At 37.5% G+C, this 19952-nt stretch overlaps 1 protein-coding gene across 2 annotated transcripts in view; it reads right to left on the reverse strand.

The window, feature by feature from the left end:
• Window positions 1–19952, reverse strand: part of CBLB (Cbl proto-oncogene B) — a 218480-nt gene that overhangs the window by 62060 nt on the left and 136468 nt on the right. For both annotated transcript variants that reach the window (XM_068990103.1, XM_068990168.1), the window contains one exon: window positions 10717–10920. In XM_068990103.1, the coding sequence (XP_068846204.1) occupies window positions 10717–10920 (204 nt within the window). The remainder of the gene's footprint in view (window positions 1–10716; window positions 10921–19952) is intronic.

The raw sequence follows: 19952 nt of genomic DNA on the forward strand, positions 1-19952 counted from the left end.
TGAGGTTTAGATAGAGACAAAAGACCCTAGGCAACAGAGCACAGGAGGACAAAGTTGGAAGGCCAACACTGCTTGACTTCAAGACCCACCAAAAAGCTACACTAATCAAGATTCTGTGATATTGGCAGAAGAACAGACAAATACATTAATGGAACAGAAATAGATCCTCCAAAATACAGTCAACTGATCTCTGACATAAGAGCAAAAGTAACACAATGTAGTAAAGATATTCTTCTCAACAACTGGCGCTAAAGAACAGGACAGCCATATGCAAAAAAAGTCTAGACACAGACCTTATTCTTCCACAAAAATTAACTCAAAATAGGCCACAAACCTAAATGTAAAATGCAAAATTATACAACTCCTAGAAGATAATATGGTAGAAGTCCCATATTAAAAGATGAGATGACTTTGATGATCACTTTTTAGATACAACACCAAAGTTGCCATCCATGACGTCATTAAAATGAAAAATTTCTATTCTGTGAAAGAAATTATCAAGTAAATAAAAAATGCCACAGACTAGAAGAAAATCTTTGGAAAATATATGTCTGAAAAAAGACTGTTATCTAAAATATACAAAGAACTCTTAAAACTCAACAATAAGAAACTAACAATCAGATTTTTCAAATGAGCCAAAGACCTTATCAGATATCACACTAAAGATATTACAGATGGAAAAATCACTATATGAGAAGATGCTACACATCATATGTCATCAGGGAAATGTAAATTAGAACAACAATGAGATATCACTATGAAATCCAAACCACTGACAACATCAAATGCTGATAAGGAGGTGGTAAAAACAAAAATCTTATTCTTCTTTGGAAGAGTTTGGCGGTTTCTTACAAAACTGAACATACTCTTAACATACAATGTAGCAATCATGCTCCTTGATATTTACCCAAAGGAGCTAAAAACCCATGTTCACACAAAAAAGTGCATATAGATGTTTATAATTGTTTTATTCATAATTGCCAAAACTTGTAAGCAACCAAGATGTCCTTCAGTAGGTGAATGGGTAATAAACTGTAATACAACCAAATAATGGAATATTATTAGTGCAAAAAGAAATGAGCCACATTGAGCTAGGAAAAGGACATAGTGGAAATTTAAATGCATACTACTAAGTGAAAGAGCTTCCCTGGTGGCACAGAGGTTAAAGAGTCTGCCTGCAAAACGGGAGACCCAGGTTCAATTCCTGGGTTGGGAAGATCCCCTGGAGAAGGAAATGGCAACCCACTCCAGTATCCTTGCCTGGAGTATCCTCATGGACAGAGGAGCCTGGCGGGCTACAGTCCATGGGGTTGCAAAGAGTGGAACACGACTGAGCGACTACATGTTCAAGCTCACATTCAAGTGAATGAAGCTAATCTGAGAAGGCTACATATGGCATTATTCCAACCATAATAACATTCTGGAAAAGGCAAAGCTATTAAGACAGTAAAAAGAGCAATGGTTGCTGGAGGGGTTGGTGGGTAGATGAATAGGCAGAACACAGGGTTTTTAGGGCAGTGAAAATACTCTGCATGATACTATACTTGACACTATACATTTCTGCAAACTTATAGAATATACAGCACCACAAGTGACCCTACTGTAAACTATGGACTTTAGACAGTAATGATGTGCCAATGTAGGTTCATCAGTTATGACAAATGTATGAGTCTGGTGGGGGGTGTTGATAATAGGGGGAGGCTACCCATGTGTGGAGAGGCAGGGGGAACATGAGAAATCTGTGTACATCCCTCTCAATTTGTCTGTGAACCTAAAACTGCTCTAAAAGTCTTCCAAAAAAACAAAAACCAATCAAAGAAAGAAAAGTCATCTCAAAGGAAAAATTCTGCATTTCTTCCTCTAGGAACAGTAACAAGAAATGAGCACCTTGCTAACTTACTAAAAATATGGATATTACATTTGTGTGTAAACTGAGGTTTACTATTTTACATTACTATTATTATTTACATTCCACTAATAGCTTTTGTAAATTTTTTAGATACTACAAATTACGAGCAATGAAGAGGAGGAAAATGGTTAGAAAGTTACACATGGAGGAATATTGACTTGATTAAGAGCTAACATCTCTTTGAGGTTTGACAGGGAGATAGTCAATAAAACTGCCAATAGGGTCTACTTTAAAGAAGTGCAAACAGCCTCACAAGTGGAATAACCCCAAGGGCCCTCTCCATTAAAATGTTAAACATTATTAACTACTTAGAGTTATACTGCTTCTCCCTGAAGTGCCTTTTAGAAGAGGGACATAATCTCCTAGCCTGTGACCAGCCTCCATAAACCTGAAATTTCTTTGAAGTTTGATATTTTACTTTAAACATTTGTATGAGTTTTGCATTCTGATCCAAATATACATGTGATATTAATTCAAAGCTATGGTTCCACTGTCTGTGTGCAACTTCCCCTTAAATCCTGTAGCAAAATGTAAGCTTTAAGAAGTATGTCACGTTGATTATAGTGGCTTCTTATGCCCTTTGGTTCATTCAGCTGCATAACCAATTTTGAGAAGTCAGGGAAGAGTGACATATAATTCAGAAATATTTCCATAAAAATGGCTAAGGAACAAGAACATCCTGGGAATTAAGGGAATTCTATCTAGCCACTGAAAAATGCCCTTATGTGAAAGCCCTAATGCTTGCAAACTACAGTTGCTACAGTTGCTTTGAACAATAAGCAATTGCTATTTAGTTACTTAAGTTCTTCATCCTACTTGAGAGAATATGTACTTGATTGTTTCTTAAAATTAATTTTATTTAATTAGGTATAGTTGATTTACAATGTTAGTTTCTGCTAAAGTGAATCAGTTATACATATATCCACTGTACTTAATCATTTGAATATACTTCTGTAGAAAATAAGACTGTTGTAAATTTATCTAAATTATTTAGTCCTTAAGATAATATTTCAGCAGATATTCTGGCAACTTTGCATTTTCTGAGTTTTAAACCTACAAGGGAGTTGTACTATAGGAGAGCTTGGACCGAAGAATTGATGCTTTCAAATTGTGGTGCTGGAGAGACTCTTGAGAGTCCCTTGGACTGCAAGGAAATCAAACCAGTCAATCCTGAAGGAAATCAACCATGAATATTCACTGGAAGGACTGATGCTGGAGCTCTAATACTTTGGCCACCTGGTGCGAAGAACCGACTCATTGGGAAAGATCCTGATGCTGGGAAAGATTGACAGGAGGAGGAAAAGGGGGTGACAGAGGATGAGGTGGTTGGATGGCATCACTGATTCAATGGACATGTGTTTGAGCAAACTCTTGGAAACAGTGAAGAACAGGGAAGTCTGGGGGTGCTGCTGTCCATGGTATTGCAGAGTCAGACATGACTTAGTAACTATACACTAAGTCACTGTACTTAGTGACTGTTAGTTGTACAGTAAGTTTAATGTGGCCGATGACATCATAATTATGTATATATTAATAAAGAAATACAGCCGACCTCTTGCCAAACCAATCCCGTTGTAATGTCTGTTTCTTTCTAAACAATGACACATGATAGTATCTAAAAGAAAAAATACTTCTATAGACATCTCAAAAATACTAATATTTAATTCTCAGAAGTACAGCAATAATTGTAGGAGTCTTGCTAAGTTGCTTCAGTCGTGTCCAACTCTGTGTGACCCGATAGACGGCAGCCCACCAGGCTCCTCTGTCCCTGGGATTCTCCAGGCAAGAACACTGGAGTGGGTTGCCATATCCTTCTTCAATGCATGAAAGTGAAAAGTGCAAGTGAAGTCGCTCAGTCGTGTCTGACTCCTAGCAACCCCATGCACTGCAGCCCACCAGGCCCCTCTGTCCATGGGATTTTCCAGGCAAGAGTACTGGAGTGGGTTGCCATTGCCTTCCCCGGTAGGAGTCTTGAATAACACTGTATAAAGAAAAATGTTAATAATAACTGATACTTAATGTTTACTATGTACCAGCACTGTTCTAATGGCTTTACATTAATTAACTCATTGAATCTCAACCCTAACGTTTTCACAGGCAAGGTCACTGAGGCATAGGGAGTTAACTAACCAATGGATGGCACACAAATACTAAGGAGCAGAACTGGAACATGAACCCAGAGTGCTGGATGCCAGGGACCATAGCTCTCTTAAGGACTGTATAGTTAACAGGGTCACTGCTGATAACTCAATGAAAAAATTGAAAAACAAAACTTTCCCAAAGGCCTACACTGTGTGTTAGGCACTATGCAAGTCTCTGAGAATGAAAAGAAGAGCAAAGCATGCCTTGCAGGGCTCACAGTCTACACCATAGGAGGCCAACTCAAAACTAAGTCCAAGATCAAGTGCTTGCCTCCTCACACATTCAAACTACTGAGGAATGCGTGACAGGGTCTTCAAGGTCCCCTATATCATATTACACTTGGACAAGGTAGTTTTTTCCTTTGATATTCACATATTAATAAAGAAAATGCTACTCATTTGCATGGAGAGCTTTAAGAAAATGAGCAAACAGAATGCAATTACATGGCAAACAATAACCTGCGACTGTGGACTGCTTACTGTCATTCAGGACTTTGCCTGTGTTGCACGGGAGGAGATAAGAACTGCTAGCATGCATCAGTGTCATTTTTCTTAGATGGGTCTGTCCCATGGGTTGGAGGATGCTTGCATCTCTGACCCCAGCCACTAAATGTCATTGGTTCCCTTGATCTCTCGGTCATTGTGACAATGAAAGTATCCCCACGTGTTTCTGAATACCTTCAGGAGGTAGAACTCCCTCATACTTGAAAACCATGGTCTACATTTCAAATGTCTGGCTATTTTTGAATTTCACTTTCATTGTAAATTTTGTCCTTACTAAGGTCCAGCATGGACTTGACCCCTGTGGTTGGAATCTAAGTCACATTAAAAAGGTCATACTACCCTAAGAACACTGCAAAATCACTGCGATCTATACACATGAACTCTTTGCTCAGAATAGGAGTACTATGGATCCTTTCTTCACATTAGGAAAAGGAAGAATTAAATGATATATTACGTTTTCAATCAGCAATATGTATTTTAATTAGAGATGGGAGCATTAGGAGGATGTATAAAAAAAGATAAAGGAATAAGAAATCCTTTGACCTCTGGTCACACCTGATTTTCCTCTTACCTGGTCACTCACTAAAATTTTAAATATTGTTTTAAGATAATATAATGTTTAAGACCAAGGAAACTAATCTCAGTTCATATACTAGGTCAGTCTATCAATCTATTTGTACCAAAGCTTCATTTGTTTGTAATTTATGTATTTTGTGAATAGTATGTTTTTTCAAAGTAACTGCTAAGGAACTGTGGAGATTCTTTACACCTCTGGCAAAATGAAACAAAATTCTGACCTAGCAACAGATACCTTTTCTTAGCTTTGATCTGACTAAAGTCAGATAGGATTTGATCTTACCAGTCACACCCTGGACGACTTCCTCTAAGGGCTCACTCAGATCCAATTATCCTAGAAATTCAGACAGCTCGAGAACTGAAGCAATGGTACAATTTCAAGTAGAACCTAAAACAGCTTCTAGTGAAAGTCATAAAACAGAAAGGCAACTAACACACTATATTATAGATTTATGGGTTCTTCTTGCTTCTGCAAGACTAGCATTACTAAACAAACTTATAAAACAAACAATAAAGATACATTCTATATGTTCAGTATGCTGCTACTTATAAATTCCAGCTGCAGATATCACCATGACAACAGGAATATACACACAGCTAGGCTCTCTATGCTTTGATAGAAGCATTACTAATTTGAAGAACGTAATATGCTTCAGACAGACAGGAACAATTTCACAATATAGTTGTAAAAGAAGGGAAAGGTGAAGAGTATTTGAAATGGCAGATAAAAGAGAATTAATTCCTTATGCTGGACAATGACTGACAGTCACTCATGGAGTTGAGAGAATGAAATGTTTTTAAAATGAATAACTTAAAGAATGAGGCAACAGAATGATAGCAGAGTGGAAGAAAATCAAGTAGGAGAACTATTGTGTGAAAATGATCTGTGGTATTGGTTTATAACCTCAGCTGAAGACAGAACTGCATAAAATCTGTAATTTGGTATTTTGCACAGATATAGCCAAGTCTTCAGACTGGAGTGAAAAAGATGCTTAAAATCAGGCCACTGCCCTCACAGACCATGTGAACATGCACGAGCATTTATTATTTCACTTAATATATGTCTAGGTACTAAGAAACACAAAGATAAATAACATATTGGCACTGGCCTTAAGAACAATCTAAAGCAGAAGACAGTCCTCTGAATAAAACATAACAATTTAGTGTAACTCTTGAAACGAAAGTACCTATAAAGTGCTATTGGAACATAATATCATAACACTGTTTTTCCCAATTATTCAGAAAGAACTGATGCTTGTAGTTACAGTAAAATTCAGGTTTTATTGAAAATAAAGTGGCAGTGATTTATGAAATATTATAAAATTCACAATCTATTTAACTGACAAGAGGCAGGCCAGTGCACATAAATACATATAACTGAAACATGATTCCTCAATTTAAAAACAAATAATTATAAGTTCTTTAAGTTTCTTCAATCTAATTGTGCCTGGAAAGTAAAGAAATGATGCTGACTGGAGTGACAGATTTGTTCAATAACACTGCTGAGTTCTGGGACAATAAAGTCTGAGAGCAGCACCAGTCTTCTCTTTTTTGGGGTAAACTCCTTGGAAGGAAAGTTATGACCAACCTAGACAGCATATTCAAAAGCAGAGAAATAACTTTGCCAACAAGGTCCGTCTAATCAAGGCTATGGTTTTTCTAGTGGTCATGTATGGATGTGAGAGTTGGACTGTGAAGAAAGCTGAGCGCCAAAAGAATTGATGCTTTTGAACTGTGGTGTTGGAGAAGACTCTTGAGACTTCCTTGGACTTCAAGAAGATCCAACCACTCCATCCTAAAGGAGATCAGTCCTGAGTGTTCATTGGAAGGACTGATGCTGAAGCTGAAACTCCAGTACTTTGGCCACCTCATGCGAAGAGTTGAGTCATTGGAAAAGACTTTGATGCTGGGAGGGATTGGGGGCAGGAGGAGAAGGGGACGACCGAGGATGAGAGGCTGGATGGCATCACTGACTCAATGGACGTGAATCTGAGTGAACTCTGGGAGTTGGTGATGGACAGGGAGGCCTGGTGTGCTATTCATGGGGTCGCAAAGAGTCGGACACGACTGAGCGACTGAAATGAATTCAATTGAAAGAGAAGATCATTGTCAAAATTTCTCAGCTCCCTCAACAGAAAGTTCACCAGCATGCCAGAGAACACAACATGCATGGTTTGAGAGTGCGTGAAAGACCAGGGAAAACCACCAGTCACCTTTGACTGTTCTGTGCTCATTTTATGTTACCAGTGATTCCCTTCAATTGTCAGTGCCGCTACTGAAACACAGCTCCAGCTTCAACTTAATTCAGTGGAAATCAGGCTGAAACTGCAACCTTTCCCAAACTCATGTAGGGTAAATACCATTTTCTCCCAACCAGTAAGGTGTACAAAGTTCTTGAAAAAATTACTTTTATGGCCCTTTTCCCCGTCCTCTGACATGAATCACTGAAAGTAGAAAGCCCATTTAGTAAAGAAAATTGAAAATGCCTTTTTCCTAGCTAGAAAACATTACCATCTAGTTCACTAGAACTACTTCAGCTGTTGTACTTGTCTCAGATACTTTTCTGTCATCCCCTATTATCCATGCATTCAATAAGCATTCTTTAAATGCTTTAAAGTGTTCTAGATCTGGAGATGGAAATGTTTTTCTTAAAGGGCCAGACAGTAAATATTTTAGGCTTTGCAAACCAAGAGGCAAAATCAAGGAAATTACATAGGTGACTAAAAAATCATTTAAAAATATAACCATTTAAAATGTAAAATCATCATTAGCTCACAGAAAAACAAACACAGGCCACAGATTAATGATTTTAGTGCTAGATCAGTCAAATATTCAGACCAAGCTAAAACCATTAGGTTTCCTAAATTAAAAGGAAAAGTCTTTTGCAATAAGACCTAGCTTCTTCTAATAAGAACCTGGAGGAATGATCTAATAACGCTGTGTAAAAAAATTATCTACTGGTTATTAAGTATTTCTATTATATCTATCTATAATAAATATTTTGATATATATAGAAATGTTCTACATCTGTACAGTTTGACACTGTAGCTGGTAGACACAAGAGGCTCTTAAGCATTCCAAATATGTTGAGTGTGACCGAAGGACAAATTTTTTAAATTTATTAAATCTTAATTAGAAACATTTAAATAGCCACATACAATAAGTATATTGGAAACAAACATAGTAATTAGTTATACATCTAATTAGGAGGGCCTAAATGAATTAGTTAGGTTTTCAGTGACCAATTAGGGCGTAAGTAACTTTATAGGTTAATGCCAACAGATCACAATTCAAATTATTTTTAATTTCTGGTTATTCATGATGTACATTGTATTATGAAACTGAAAAGACCTGCAGAAGACAGGTACCTATGCACTATCAAGTACAACTTGTGTGACATGCTCCAAAAAGGACAAAAGAGGTATATTGCATGATGGCACACAACTGAAGGTTTAAGTATCAGGAAGACCTGGAATACAGCACCAATTCTGCTTAAAGTATTACTTGGCTCTTAGGCAAGTCATTGCACCTCCTCCTTCAATGGCCTCCTTTGTAAAACAGCACATTAACAGTAGCTTCTCTACTGGGTTGGTGTCATGATCGAATGAGATCAAAGATTTAAGAACCTAGAACACTGTAAGCTCACTGAAATCATAAATGCTACTATTTTATTTTTCATTAAAGTAATAGTATATGACAAATATTTTAGGATACAGTCCACAATCTGACTTGGTAGAAACCATTTCATCACATTGCATGTGAGAGAGCTACATATGAAGTGTTGGTTATCACTGCATTTTTATCCAGCAGACATAACTGAATTCTGGCTCTACAAATTTCCTAATGCAGCACATCACAAGCCTATGCTGAGCCTCATTTCCTTATCTGAAAAATGAGAAGGGTATCTTCCTCTTCAAGTTGAGAGAATAAAAGATGTGAGAAGTTTTATTCATATATATATTAATACTGGCAGAAAATACTGATTAAGAGTTCATCTTAAAATTTAAGTCTCAATTCCCTGTTTCAGTTAGAGCTTTTTGTTTCTTGTTCATCCTTTAGGTAGGGCTACTGAGAAACTGAGGAATAATTACTTCCTTTCTTCCATCTCTTGGGCCAGAGGGATCACAAACTTCAAAACTGAATATAGTTGTCAGCATTAAAAGACAGAATCAAGAGTAGTTTCTCTTAAATTATAACATTTTAATGAAAAAACAGTGAGGTGAAGAATAAAAATCATCTTATACCAAAGCAAACTTTGAGAGTAGCCATTCTGGTGGTGCTAATATTATCTCCATGTGCAGAAACTTGAGAGAAGGACTGAAATATCTACATGACCATGTGTAAAACAGATAGCTAGTGGAAAGCTGCTATGTAACAGGGTGCTCAGCCTGTGCTCTGTGATGACCTAGAGGGGTAAGATGGGGGGGGTGGGAAGGAGGCTCAAGAGTGGGGTGGATACATGTTTACTTAAATTTGATTCACACTGTTGTACAGCAGTGACCAATACAACTTCATAAAGCCATTATCCTCCAATCAAAAATAGAGTAAAAATAAATCCTAAGGACAAGTACTTGGTAAGCATGGAACACTGGAACACAAAATGCAGGAGGGCCAAGAAATAAACTTTAACATAGCCCTAAAGAAGCAGTAACTCCCCAATCACCTCATCCGTTTCCTGTACGAGGTGTCTCCCTAACTCAGAGACCCAGACGCATATGGCAGACATGGTCTGGAGCCATCACACATTACCATCACTCTACCTACACAGATGGCAAACAGGTTGCATATCACCTGCCATATCCTAACAAATTAGAGCAGAGGTTCTACCAGGCTGTTCAGGCCAAGTCTGAACCCAGCAGGGATGAGGGCCATGCCTGATTAGCCATGCCTGCCCTGAGTCAGAAGGAAGGGGGCCACCTTCATACTGTTTGTGCCAATCCTTTCATACCACTTGTTACCATTTCTGTAATTTTAAGAGCAAATATCACTCAATCACTTCTGAGTGTAAGCTAAATTTCATGTATCTTTTTATACAGAGAATAGCCTGATAGCTCAGAGTCCAGTTCTCTGGATCATTACATTTTTCGTTTGTTAATTACTCAACTGGCATTCTGGTTCACTGACTAGTCCCTGTGGGCTTGTCTGCATAAACTGGGTAGTAGCATCCATTCCCAGTGAAGTGACAAAGTTAATTTTCTGAGAGAGCAATATTGATAAGCAAACCCTAGACTATGGTAACTTCACAAAGGTAATATCACCACTTCTAATTTTAATAATTTCCTTTCTTCAATTTTCTCCTTGGATATGTTACTGCCAGTCTCAGATGATGTTTAATTCTATACGAAGGCTCTCACCATCTCTCATTTTGGAGTTTAAAACCAGGAAGAGCACTGAGAGTAGTTTAGCTCTTTCTCGCCCAATGATTCCATCAGCCTTTCAACATTACTTGTATCTTCACCTTTCTTTTGATTCTGGAATCTTTCTTTCTCATACCTAAGCAAACTCAGTCATACCCTACTTGTGACAGCATCATTTCTTTTTCATGTCTACACAACACATGAAAAAAACCTGTATTTCCTAGTTTACCTTTCGAACATTTGCCAACCGATTCATCATCAAGGACTCTTCCCGGTCATCATCATCGTCCAAGTCCAGCATCGGCATTCCAAAGGGGTCGATGATGCTACAGCACCTGGATCCTTCATCCCTCGGATCAAAGGGGTCCACGATGATGGGCTCCGTTCCTTTTATCTCGCAGCGACAGAATGGGCAGCCCTGGCCGTCTGACTCCTGAACAAACACAAAAATTATACTGATTGGTCTCTGTTCAAAAATAAAACAGACAGGGGCCAACTATAGAAAAACTATACAACTATAAAAAAAGAAGTCAGGGGGGAAAAAGAGTGTTTTGAGATAGGCAGTGAGGTTGAGGGAAGGTCAATCTTGAAGGTGGTGGAGTAGAACACAGAGCCAACAAAATAAATGCTCATTATTTCAAACTTTCAAAGAAAAATTTCTTTAACAAAATCTTTGATTTGCCAAAGAAAAAGAGCCTAGCTTTACTGAATGTTCATTTACAGTTTTAATGCATCAAAACTTTACAGTCCTGCAGAAAACTCAAAATTGACTCATATCCCTCATTACCAAAAGGCAGTAGCCCTAATTAAACATTTGATAAAAAGGACATTTTGATGAAAATTTCTATCATAAAACAAGTGGTAGTATCAGTTGGAACAATACATTTCAAAGTCAATTCTGAAAAAAGTTCCTGTGCACATAACTATGGCTAAATATTTCCATTTTGATTGCTGAGGTCTTTTGAAGTCCTGATTTATAAGCAATCAGTGGGAAAAATTAAGTTTATATTTAGAAGTTACAACTGTCTTAACAGCTGGTCACCCTGACACAGCCCATATGGAATGTAGTAATATGTGAGTTAACACATTTTGCCCCTCATTTTGCTTCCAAAGTAGATACTGCAAAAAGATTTGTGCAAATACTTTGTGGCCAGAAATTCATTTATGAGTTAATTACTGAAGTTTTCAGAAAATCTCCCAATTTCACTTTTTAAAAACTAACTACATTAAGAATTCACAATTGGTACGAAAATATGATGACTGTTTTCTCGCCCTGCAGATAAGGCTGACTTTTAGAGACGGATGGCATATGACATTCACCACCATCTTTTTGTTTCTGTATTATACCCTGACTTTAGTACTTTATTACTGTAAAAACAGTACAAATACAAGATCATATTAAAGGCAGAAATGACATGAGTGAGCATCATTTTAGAGATAAGACTATGAATAAAAAGGGCTAACATCTTTAAAGAAACCATTCAGTACTTAAGACTGTCCTATCTGCTTGGTACGATGGGAACGTGGTGATCTATCTGCCCTCCCGTGATGCTCTAATCAATGGTGGAGTAACACTCTCACTCTCCTCTCTCAGGACGAGTTAGTATACACTCTGTGTCAGATTCTGTGGTAGATTTCTGTGGTGGGTCTATTCTTTCCCAAGCCTTACTCTGATTAACAAACCGAACATCTCCTTTCCCAAACAAATTGTCAAAACAAGAAAAACAAATGTTCGTTGGATTGGTTAATTAAAAAAAAACAAAACAAAACTACAATTTTTTATTCATCGACTGCTTATGTAATTTGGAAAAGAAACTTGGAATGGTAAAAGAGTTGAAGAGATATAGACAGGTTATTACAAAATTCTCTGATGGTTACTGCCACATGTACTCAGGTCTGCTGGGCTTCAAGGCAATTCAATTATCTGTTCCATCATTTTACAGATAATAAAACTGTTACTTAATTCTCCCATCTTATACTGATATTTTCTAACACAGGAGCAAATATTTAAGGAAAACTCAACATTTCTCCTATCTTTTGATATTAAGAAGTATAAGTACATATTCAACACAGGTTATCACCCAGGTATAATCCCCTCATTATAAAAGTCAAAAGGGGTTCATATTGTGTTCCTGCAGGGAATTTTCCTACAGATCTACATAAGAAAATTTCAAATAGATAGTTCTAATATAAAAGAGCAAGATGCAAAAGAACTAATGTTCTCCACATCTTTAATGCATGAATGATGGAAACTGGTACTCTGGGCCCTAAGTAGAGCAATATAAATCGACAGTAATTAAAACAGTATGGAACTGCATAAAGAGACACATAGGTCACTGGAACAGAACAGAGCCTAGAAATGAACCCATGGATATATACAGTCAATTAATTTACAACAAAGAAGCCAAGAATATACAGTGAGAAAAGGGCAGTCTCTTCAATAAATGGTGTCAGGAAAATAAGAGAGTCACATGGCATAAATAAATTAATAAAGACTGGACTATTACCTTATACCATATATAAAAATTAACTTAAAATGGATTAAAGAATTGAAAGTAAGAACTGAAACCATAAAACTTCTAGATAGAAGAAAATTTAAGTGGTGAGCTCCTTGACATAGAACTTGGCCTGAATTTTTTAACCTGACACCAAAATTGAAAGCAGCAAAAGCAAAAATAAACAAGTGAGATTACATCAAACTAAAAAGGTTCTGTATGGCAAAGGAAACCATCAACAGAATGAAAAGATAACCTACTGAATGGAAGGGAATATTTGCAAGTGACATCCAAAATATATAAAGAACTCGTACCACTCAACAGGAAACAAAAGACAAAACAAACTACTAAGAATCTGATTAAAAAATGGACAGATCTGAATAGACATTTTTTCAAAGACATATACATGGCAAACAGGAACATGAAAAGATATTCAGTGTTACTAATCATCAGGGAAATGCAAATCAAAACCACAGTGACATATCCCCTCACACCTCTTAGGTGGCTACTATCAAAAAGACTAGAAATAACAAGTGTCGGTGAGGATGTGGACAGAGAAAACCCTTGTGTACTGCTGACAGGAATGTAAATTAATGCAGGCACTATGGAAAATAGTATGGAGGTTCCTCAAAAAAATTAAAAATAGAACTAACATACAATCCATCCAAATCCCACTTCTGGATATTTACCTGAAGAAAATGAAAACACTAATTAGAAAAGATAGATGCACATCCTGTGTTCACTGCAGCAATACTTATAGTGGCAAAGATATGGAAACCACCCAAGTGTCCTTCAATGGACACAAACTGTGGCATGCACATACATGGAATATAATTTCGCCATAAAATAGAACAAAATCTTGCCATTTGCCACAAGATGGGTGGACCTCAAAGGCAGTATGTAAGAAATAAGCCAGAGAAAGACAAATACAATATGATCTCTGTTGCACATGAAATCTAAAGGTCAATTAACTCAAAAGAAAAGTCAAGTTCAGATACAGAGAACAGCTTGGTGGTTGCCAGAGATTGAGAGTGGGCGATGGGGGAGTAGGCTGTGGGGGAAATGGGTATACAGCTTTTTTCTTTAATTTAAGGAAGCTAAATGCCACTAAGTAAACAATTAAACTATAAAACAGCTGATGTTCTCTGTGTCTTTAATGCATGAAGGGTGGAAAGCAATACTCTGGGGCCTAGGTAGACACTTCATTCATTTAGACACTTTTTTAAAAGTATTAGAAATTTCCAAACATAAACAGAAGCACAGAGAAAAGTGTAATAAATCTGTATGTACCTATCTCCCAACTTCAACAATTATCAATTAATGCTCAATCCTGTTTCAGCTATATGTTTGTTCTCTTGCTCCCTCCAGCCTTGGATAACCTTGAAGCAAATCCTACACTTCACATAAAATGAAATGAAGCCGCTCAGTCGTGTCCAGCTCTTTGCGACCTCATGGACTGTAGCCTACCAGGCTCGTCTGTTCATGGGATTTTCTAGGCAAGGGTGCTGGAATGGGTTGCTATTTCCTTCTCCAAGGGATATTCCCAACCCAGGGATCGAACCTGGTCTCCCACATTGCAGGCAGACGCTTTACCATCTGAGCCGCCAGGGAAGCCCTGGTGACATGGCTTACACGTCACATAAATCATTTGTAAACGTTTTAGTATAAGCACCTAGAAAACAGGAAATCTTTTAAGACCTAACATACAGTTATCATAACTACAATTAATCTAGCCAATCTAAATAATTAAAGTCATATTTCTTTTGAGCACAGTGGCTAGAATGAATAAGCAACTGCATCCCCTACAAAGGATTCCTTAGAACCTCCAAGGTCAGTCTGCATGTTGTCTGGTTAAAGATAACTTACAGTTTACATGATCTATTTCCTGATAAAGGATAACTGAAAAGATTGTGTTTGGAAAGAGGAGAAAGTGATATGCAATAACAGTATCTTGATGGTATAAGAAAAAGACTGGGAACAGTTCATCTAAAACTGAACTTTTAGGTTTTTGGCCATCTTTCCTACCTTCAAGAATAATGCTATACAAACGTGAGAGTAGCTGCTTTATTGGGTATATGTCACAAAATATATTTTCTGTTAAGTTTTATCTTTGTTGAGAGTTTACATTAATTACTACGATCCAAATCCAGCTGCAATGTACTTCAATTTTCATTTGCAAACATAGATCACACAACTTGCCTCTTCCAAAATGACTTCATCCACTACTTTCTCTACAAACTGACTACTGTCATATGAAAATTAGGTTTGACCATATTCTCAAATTTGGTACTCAAATTCTCAAATTTTGGTGCTATTTCAGTACTTCACCCTTGTTTCGTCAGATGGTTGATTAAACACAAAGAGTGTCTTCAACAGACATAAAAATTATCAGAATTGCACCTTAATAATTAAAATAATGCTTCTGTCAACATGCATTTAACGTAAGATGGTAGAATATATGTTAATGAAGAAGAACCAATAAATAACTCCTTCTATCAGCTCCAAAAAATTCACATAATGAGAAAGTTAAGAGGAAGTACTTGGACTCCATCCATTCTGATTTACTCAGTAGATTTCACTTCCTCAAATAAATCCTACCAAACCAAAAGAGACAGAAAGTTAACAGCCAGTTCTACATTCTCTGAAACTATGTAAGATGCTCATGATAAAATTCTAAGGTTCATTTGGCAACAATAAATACTGCAAGTTTATATATCAGTCACCTTCCATATTCTTTGGTTAAACATTGTTCAGATCTATATTATCTCTTACATACTTTCTTTTATTTTTTTAAAGGTAAATATAATATATAGTACAATTTATTTTGCTCTCTGGATGATTAATTATTTGGAGGCATACTTTAAGGTCAATCACTTCATGCCTTCCAGCAAATACAGTATAAAATGAGGGTCCCAGAAAATACATAGTACTTCATGAGTCTCATTATGGAATGCATTTTATATTTTTACTTTATGTGCGTTTGTGTTTCCCATCTCGGTAACTTCTAATGTATATTACCGTGCTATGCTTCACATGGATTAGAAGCTACCATAAATCTTTTTTTTTTACAACATGAAACAACTATAAAAAAATAACTAACCAAGTAGATAAATACACATACATATACTGACAGTACCTTGGGTATAGGCTAAGCATTTTCAGAGCACAATATATTTCACAAAAACTCAGCAAATTCTTGTTATAAAGAATGAGGGCTTCCCTGGTAGCTCAGTGGTAAAGAATCTGCCTACCAATGCAGGAGACACGGGTTCAAGCCCATCCACCACAACTCCTGAGCTTGTGCTCTAGAGCCCATGCCCTGCAGTAACTGAAGTTCACACACCCCAGACCCCCGTACTCAGCTACAAGAGAGGCCACAGCAATAAGAAGCCTGTGTAGCACAAACACAGAGTGGCCCGCGCTCGCCGCAACTAGAGTAAAAGCCCATGTAGCAACAAAGATCGAACACAGCCAAAAATAAAGAACTAAAATTATTTTAAAAAAGAATGAAGCAGGAAGCAAACTGGCTCTCCCTGCAGCCAAAGCCCAGGGAGTCTGAAACTACTGGACAAACTGCGGCCAGGACTGCAGGAGACAGCCCAGTGGCCCGGTGCGACCTGTCGCTGGCCCCCATATACATGGGGACTCCCCATATATGCTGTGGACTCCCACCCGCCCCTCCAACCAGAGACCTCGCACAGATATAATCTAATATCCTGGCTGTTTTCGAGGATGGCTACAAGAGACAATCACAGGTCTCCACAGAGCACTGGGTAGGATTCTCTGAGCAATACACGGTAATCAGGAACCCAGAGGCTTCAGTGTTGTCTTCCCTTCTCATTGGCATTTCTGGTGTTCACCTAAGGAGTTTCCTCAGCCAGCCCTGATACACTTGGAAATTAAACAGAGAATCCACTGCATATATTCTTGAAAATTTTCATCATATATGTTCAAAACTTACCATAAGCATAAGGATTTGAACAGATCAAGCCCTGAGCCTTTGGAGTGGGAGCACTGACTCCAAGACCCTAGACTACCAGAGAACTAACCCTGCTGCTGCTGCTGCTGCTGCTGCTGCTAAGTCACTTCAATCGTGTCTGACTCTGTGCGACCCCATAGACGGAAGCCCACCAGGCTCCTCTGTCCCTGGGATTCTCCAGGCAAGAACACTGGAGTGGGGTGCCATTGCCTTCTCCGAAACTAACCCTAGGGGGTATCAAATAGTGAGAACTCACACAAAGGAAACCACTGGAATACAAGACCCAGCATCCCCCAACTACCAACAGTACCCTGTGCAGGATGCCTCATCTAAACAACATCTAAACAACAAACAAAACAAAAATACAAACCCAGTCATCAGCAGACAGGATTAGCACCTCACTCAGCCTTGCCCCTCAGAGGAGAAACAAACAAAAACAGCACAAATCTCACCCTACAAGAAGCTTACACAAACCACTGGACCAACCTTAGGAGCGCAGAAACCAAAAGGAAGAAGGAATTCAACCTTGAAGCCTGGGAAAAAGAGACCTCACACACAATAAGTTATGAAAAGACAGAGAAAAACCACAAAAATGAAGGAAAAAACTAGAAACACAGAAGTCCAAATAAATGAAGAGGAAACTACCCAAAAAAGAATTCAGAAAAATGATAGTAAAGATGATCATAACCTTTGAAAGCAAAATGGAGAAAATGCAAGAATCAATTTACAAAAACCTAGAAGAATTAAAGAATAAACATTCAGAGACAACACAATTACGGAAATTAAAAATACTCTTATCCTCTTCCATCAGAGGTCAAACAGAATAAAAACCACAATCACAGAAAACTAATCAATCTGATCACATGGACCAACTCAATAAAACTATCAGCCATGACATGTAGGGCCACCCAAGATGGATGGTTCATGGTGGAGAGTTCTGATTAAAAGTAACAGCTTCTGCACAGCAAAGGAAACTATAAGCAAGGTGAAAAGACAACACTCAGAATGGGTGAAAATAATAGGAAATGAAACAAATGACAAAGGATAAATTTCCAAAATATACAAGCAGCTCATGCAACTCAATAGTAAAAAAACAACCCAATCAAAAAGGGGGAAAAAGACCTAAACAGACATTTCTCCAAAGAAGACATACAGATGGCTAACAGACACATGAAAATATGCTCAACATCGTTCATTATTAGAGAAATGCAAATCAAAACCACAATGAGTTATCACCTCACATCAGTCAGACTGGCCATCATCAAAAAACCTACAAACAATAAATGCTAGACAGGGTGTGGAGAAAAGAGAATCCTCTTCCACTGTTGATGGGAATGCAAACTGATACAGCCACTATTGAAGATGGTATGGAGATTCCTTAAAAAACTAGGAACAAAACCACCATATAACCCAGCAATCCCACTCCTAGGTATATACCCTGAGGATTCCAGGGTTGAAAAAGACACATGTATCCCATTGCTCATTGCAGCACTATTTACAATAGCTAAAACATGTAAATAACCTAGATGTCCATCAACATATGAATAGATTAAGAAGTTGTGGTACATATACACGATGGAATATTACTCAGCCATAAAAATGAACGCATTTGAGTCAGTTCTCATGAGGTGGAAGAATCTAGAACCTATTATACAAACTGAAGTGAGTCAGAAAGATAAATATCATATTCTAACGCACATATATGGAATAGAGAAAAATGGTACTGAAGAATTTACTTACAGGGCAGCAATGGAGAAAAAAAAAACATAGAGAATAGACTTAAGGACAGAGGGAGAGGGGAGAAGAGGGTGAGATGTATGGAAAGAGTAACATGGAAGTTTACATTACCATATGTAAAATAGATAGCCTATGGGAATTTGCTCTATAGCTCAGGAAACTCCAACAGGGGCTCTGTATCGACCTAGAGGGGTCTGATGGGGAGGAGATATATGTATACCTATGGCTGATTCATGTTGAGGTCTGACAGAAAACAACAAAATTCTGTAAAGGAATTACCCTTCAATGAAAAAATAAATTAAAAAACAAACGAAAAGAATGAATGAGGACAGTTAATGATGGTATTAGAATAAGTAACAGAGAGAGAGAATCTTTAGTTCTGATGTTCTTTTATGGCGGGCAAGGGGAAATGACAGAGATGAATCTAGACCCTTCTAGTTTTAATTTGGGAGGTCCATGAAAACAGCGACTCAGGAAAGGAGCACAGACACTCTGATCTGGAGGGCTGGACTAGAGCCCTATACCCACAAACTCCAACTGTGTGCCACTGGGTAAGCCATGTCATCTTATTTGTTGAGTACAATGAAAGAATGCACATTTTAAGGGATATCTGAAAGGTAAAGTAAGAAAAATTAATTCAAAGCTTTGCAAAGTGCTATGCAAATTCTGGTTGTTATGATTACTACAAAAATAGTCTCAGGAACAAAACAAAAGAGGTGAGATAGCTGAGGAAACCGCGGCCATTACATGACTCTCAAAGTGAAAGAGGAGTTTCAGCATTTTATCATGTACTAAGTACTTGTAGTACTAAGTCTAAAAAGTTTCACTGAGGCTAGAAATTTGAAGCCTGCTTGCTTTTGAAGAAAGATATATTAAAAGATTATTTCTTAGTGCCTTAAATGTGGTCCTTTGAGCTGACTTCTTACCTCTCAGTTACATATTTCTTCCTATCCAATAATGCTCTCTAAATATGGGACATATATAAATCTCTTTAATCACATGTTAAAATCAGGGCTTATTAATTTTCATCTATTGACTTTTTATGAAGCATTTTGAATATTCCAATATCTTTCCTCTAAATTATTTTGAAAAAATATGCAAGAGGAATAACTAGAAGAAAAAATTAATTTTATTTTTAACTGAATTAAAGTCCTTGGCAGTAATTAAAAACAAGGCTGCATATCCAACTGGCATACATATATATACACATATATATCCATTTTTCATTTTGGAAGGAAAATTTGAAGAACATAG

The sequence above is a fragment of the Capricornis sumatraensis genome, chromosome 1 (genome assembly GCF_032405125.1).
Source record: "Capricornis sumatraensis isolate serow.1 chromosome 1, serow.2, whole genome shotgun sequence".
NCBI lineage: Eukaryota > Metazoa > Chordata > Mammalia > Artiodactyla > Bovidae > Capricornis > Capricornis sumatraensis.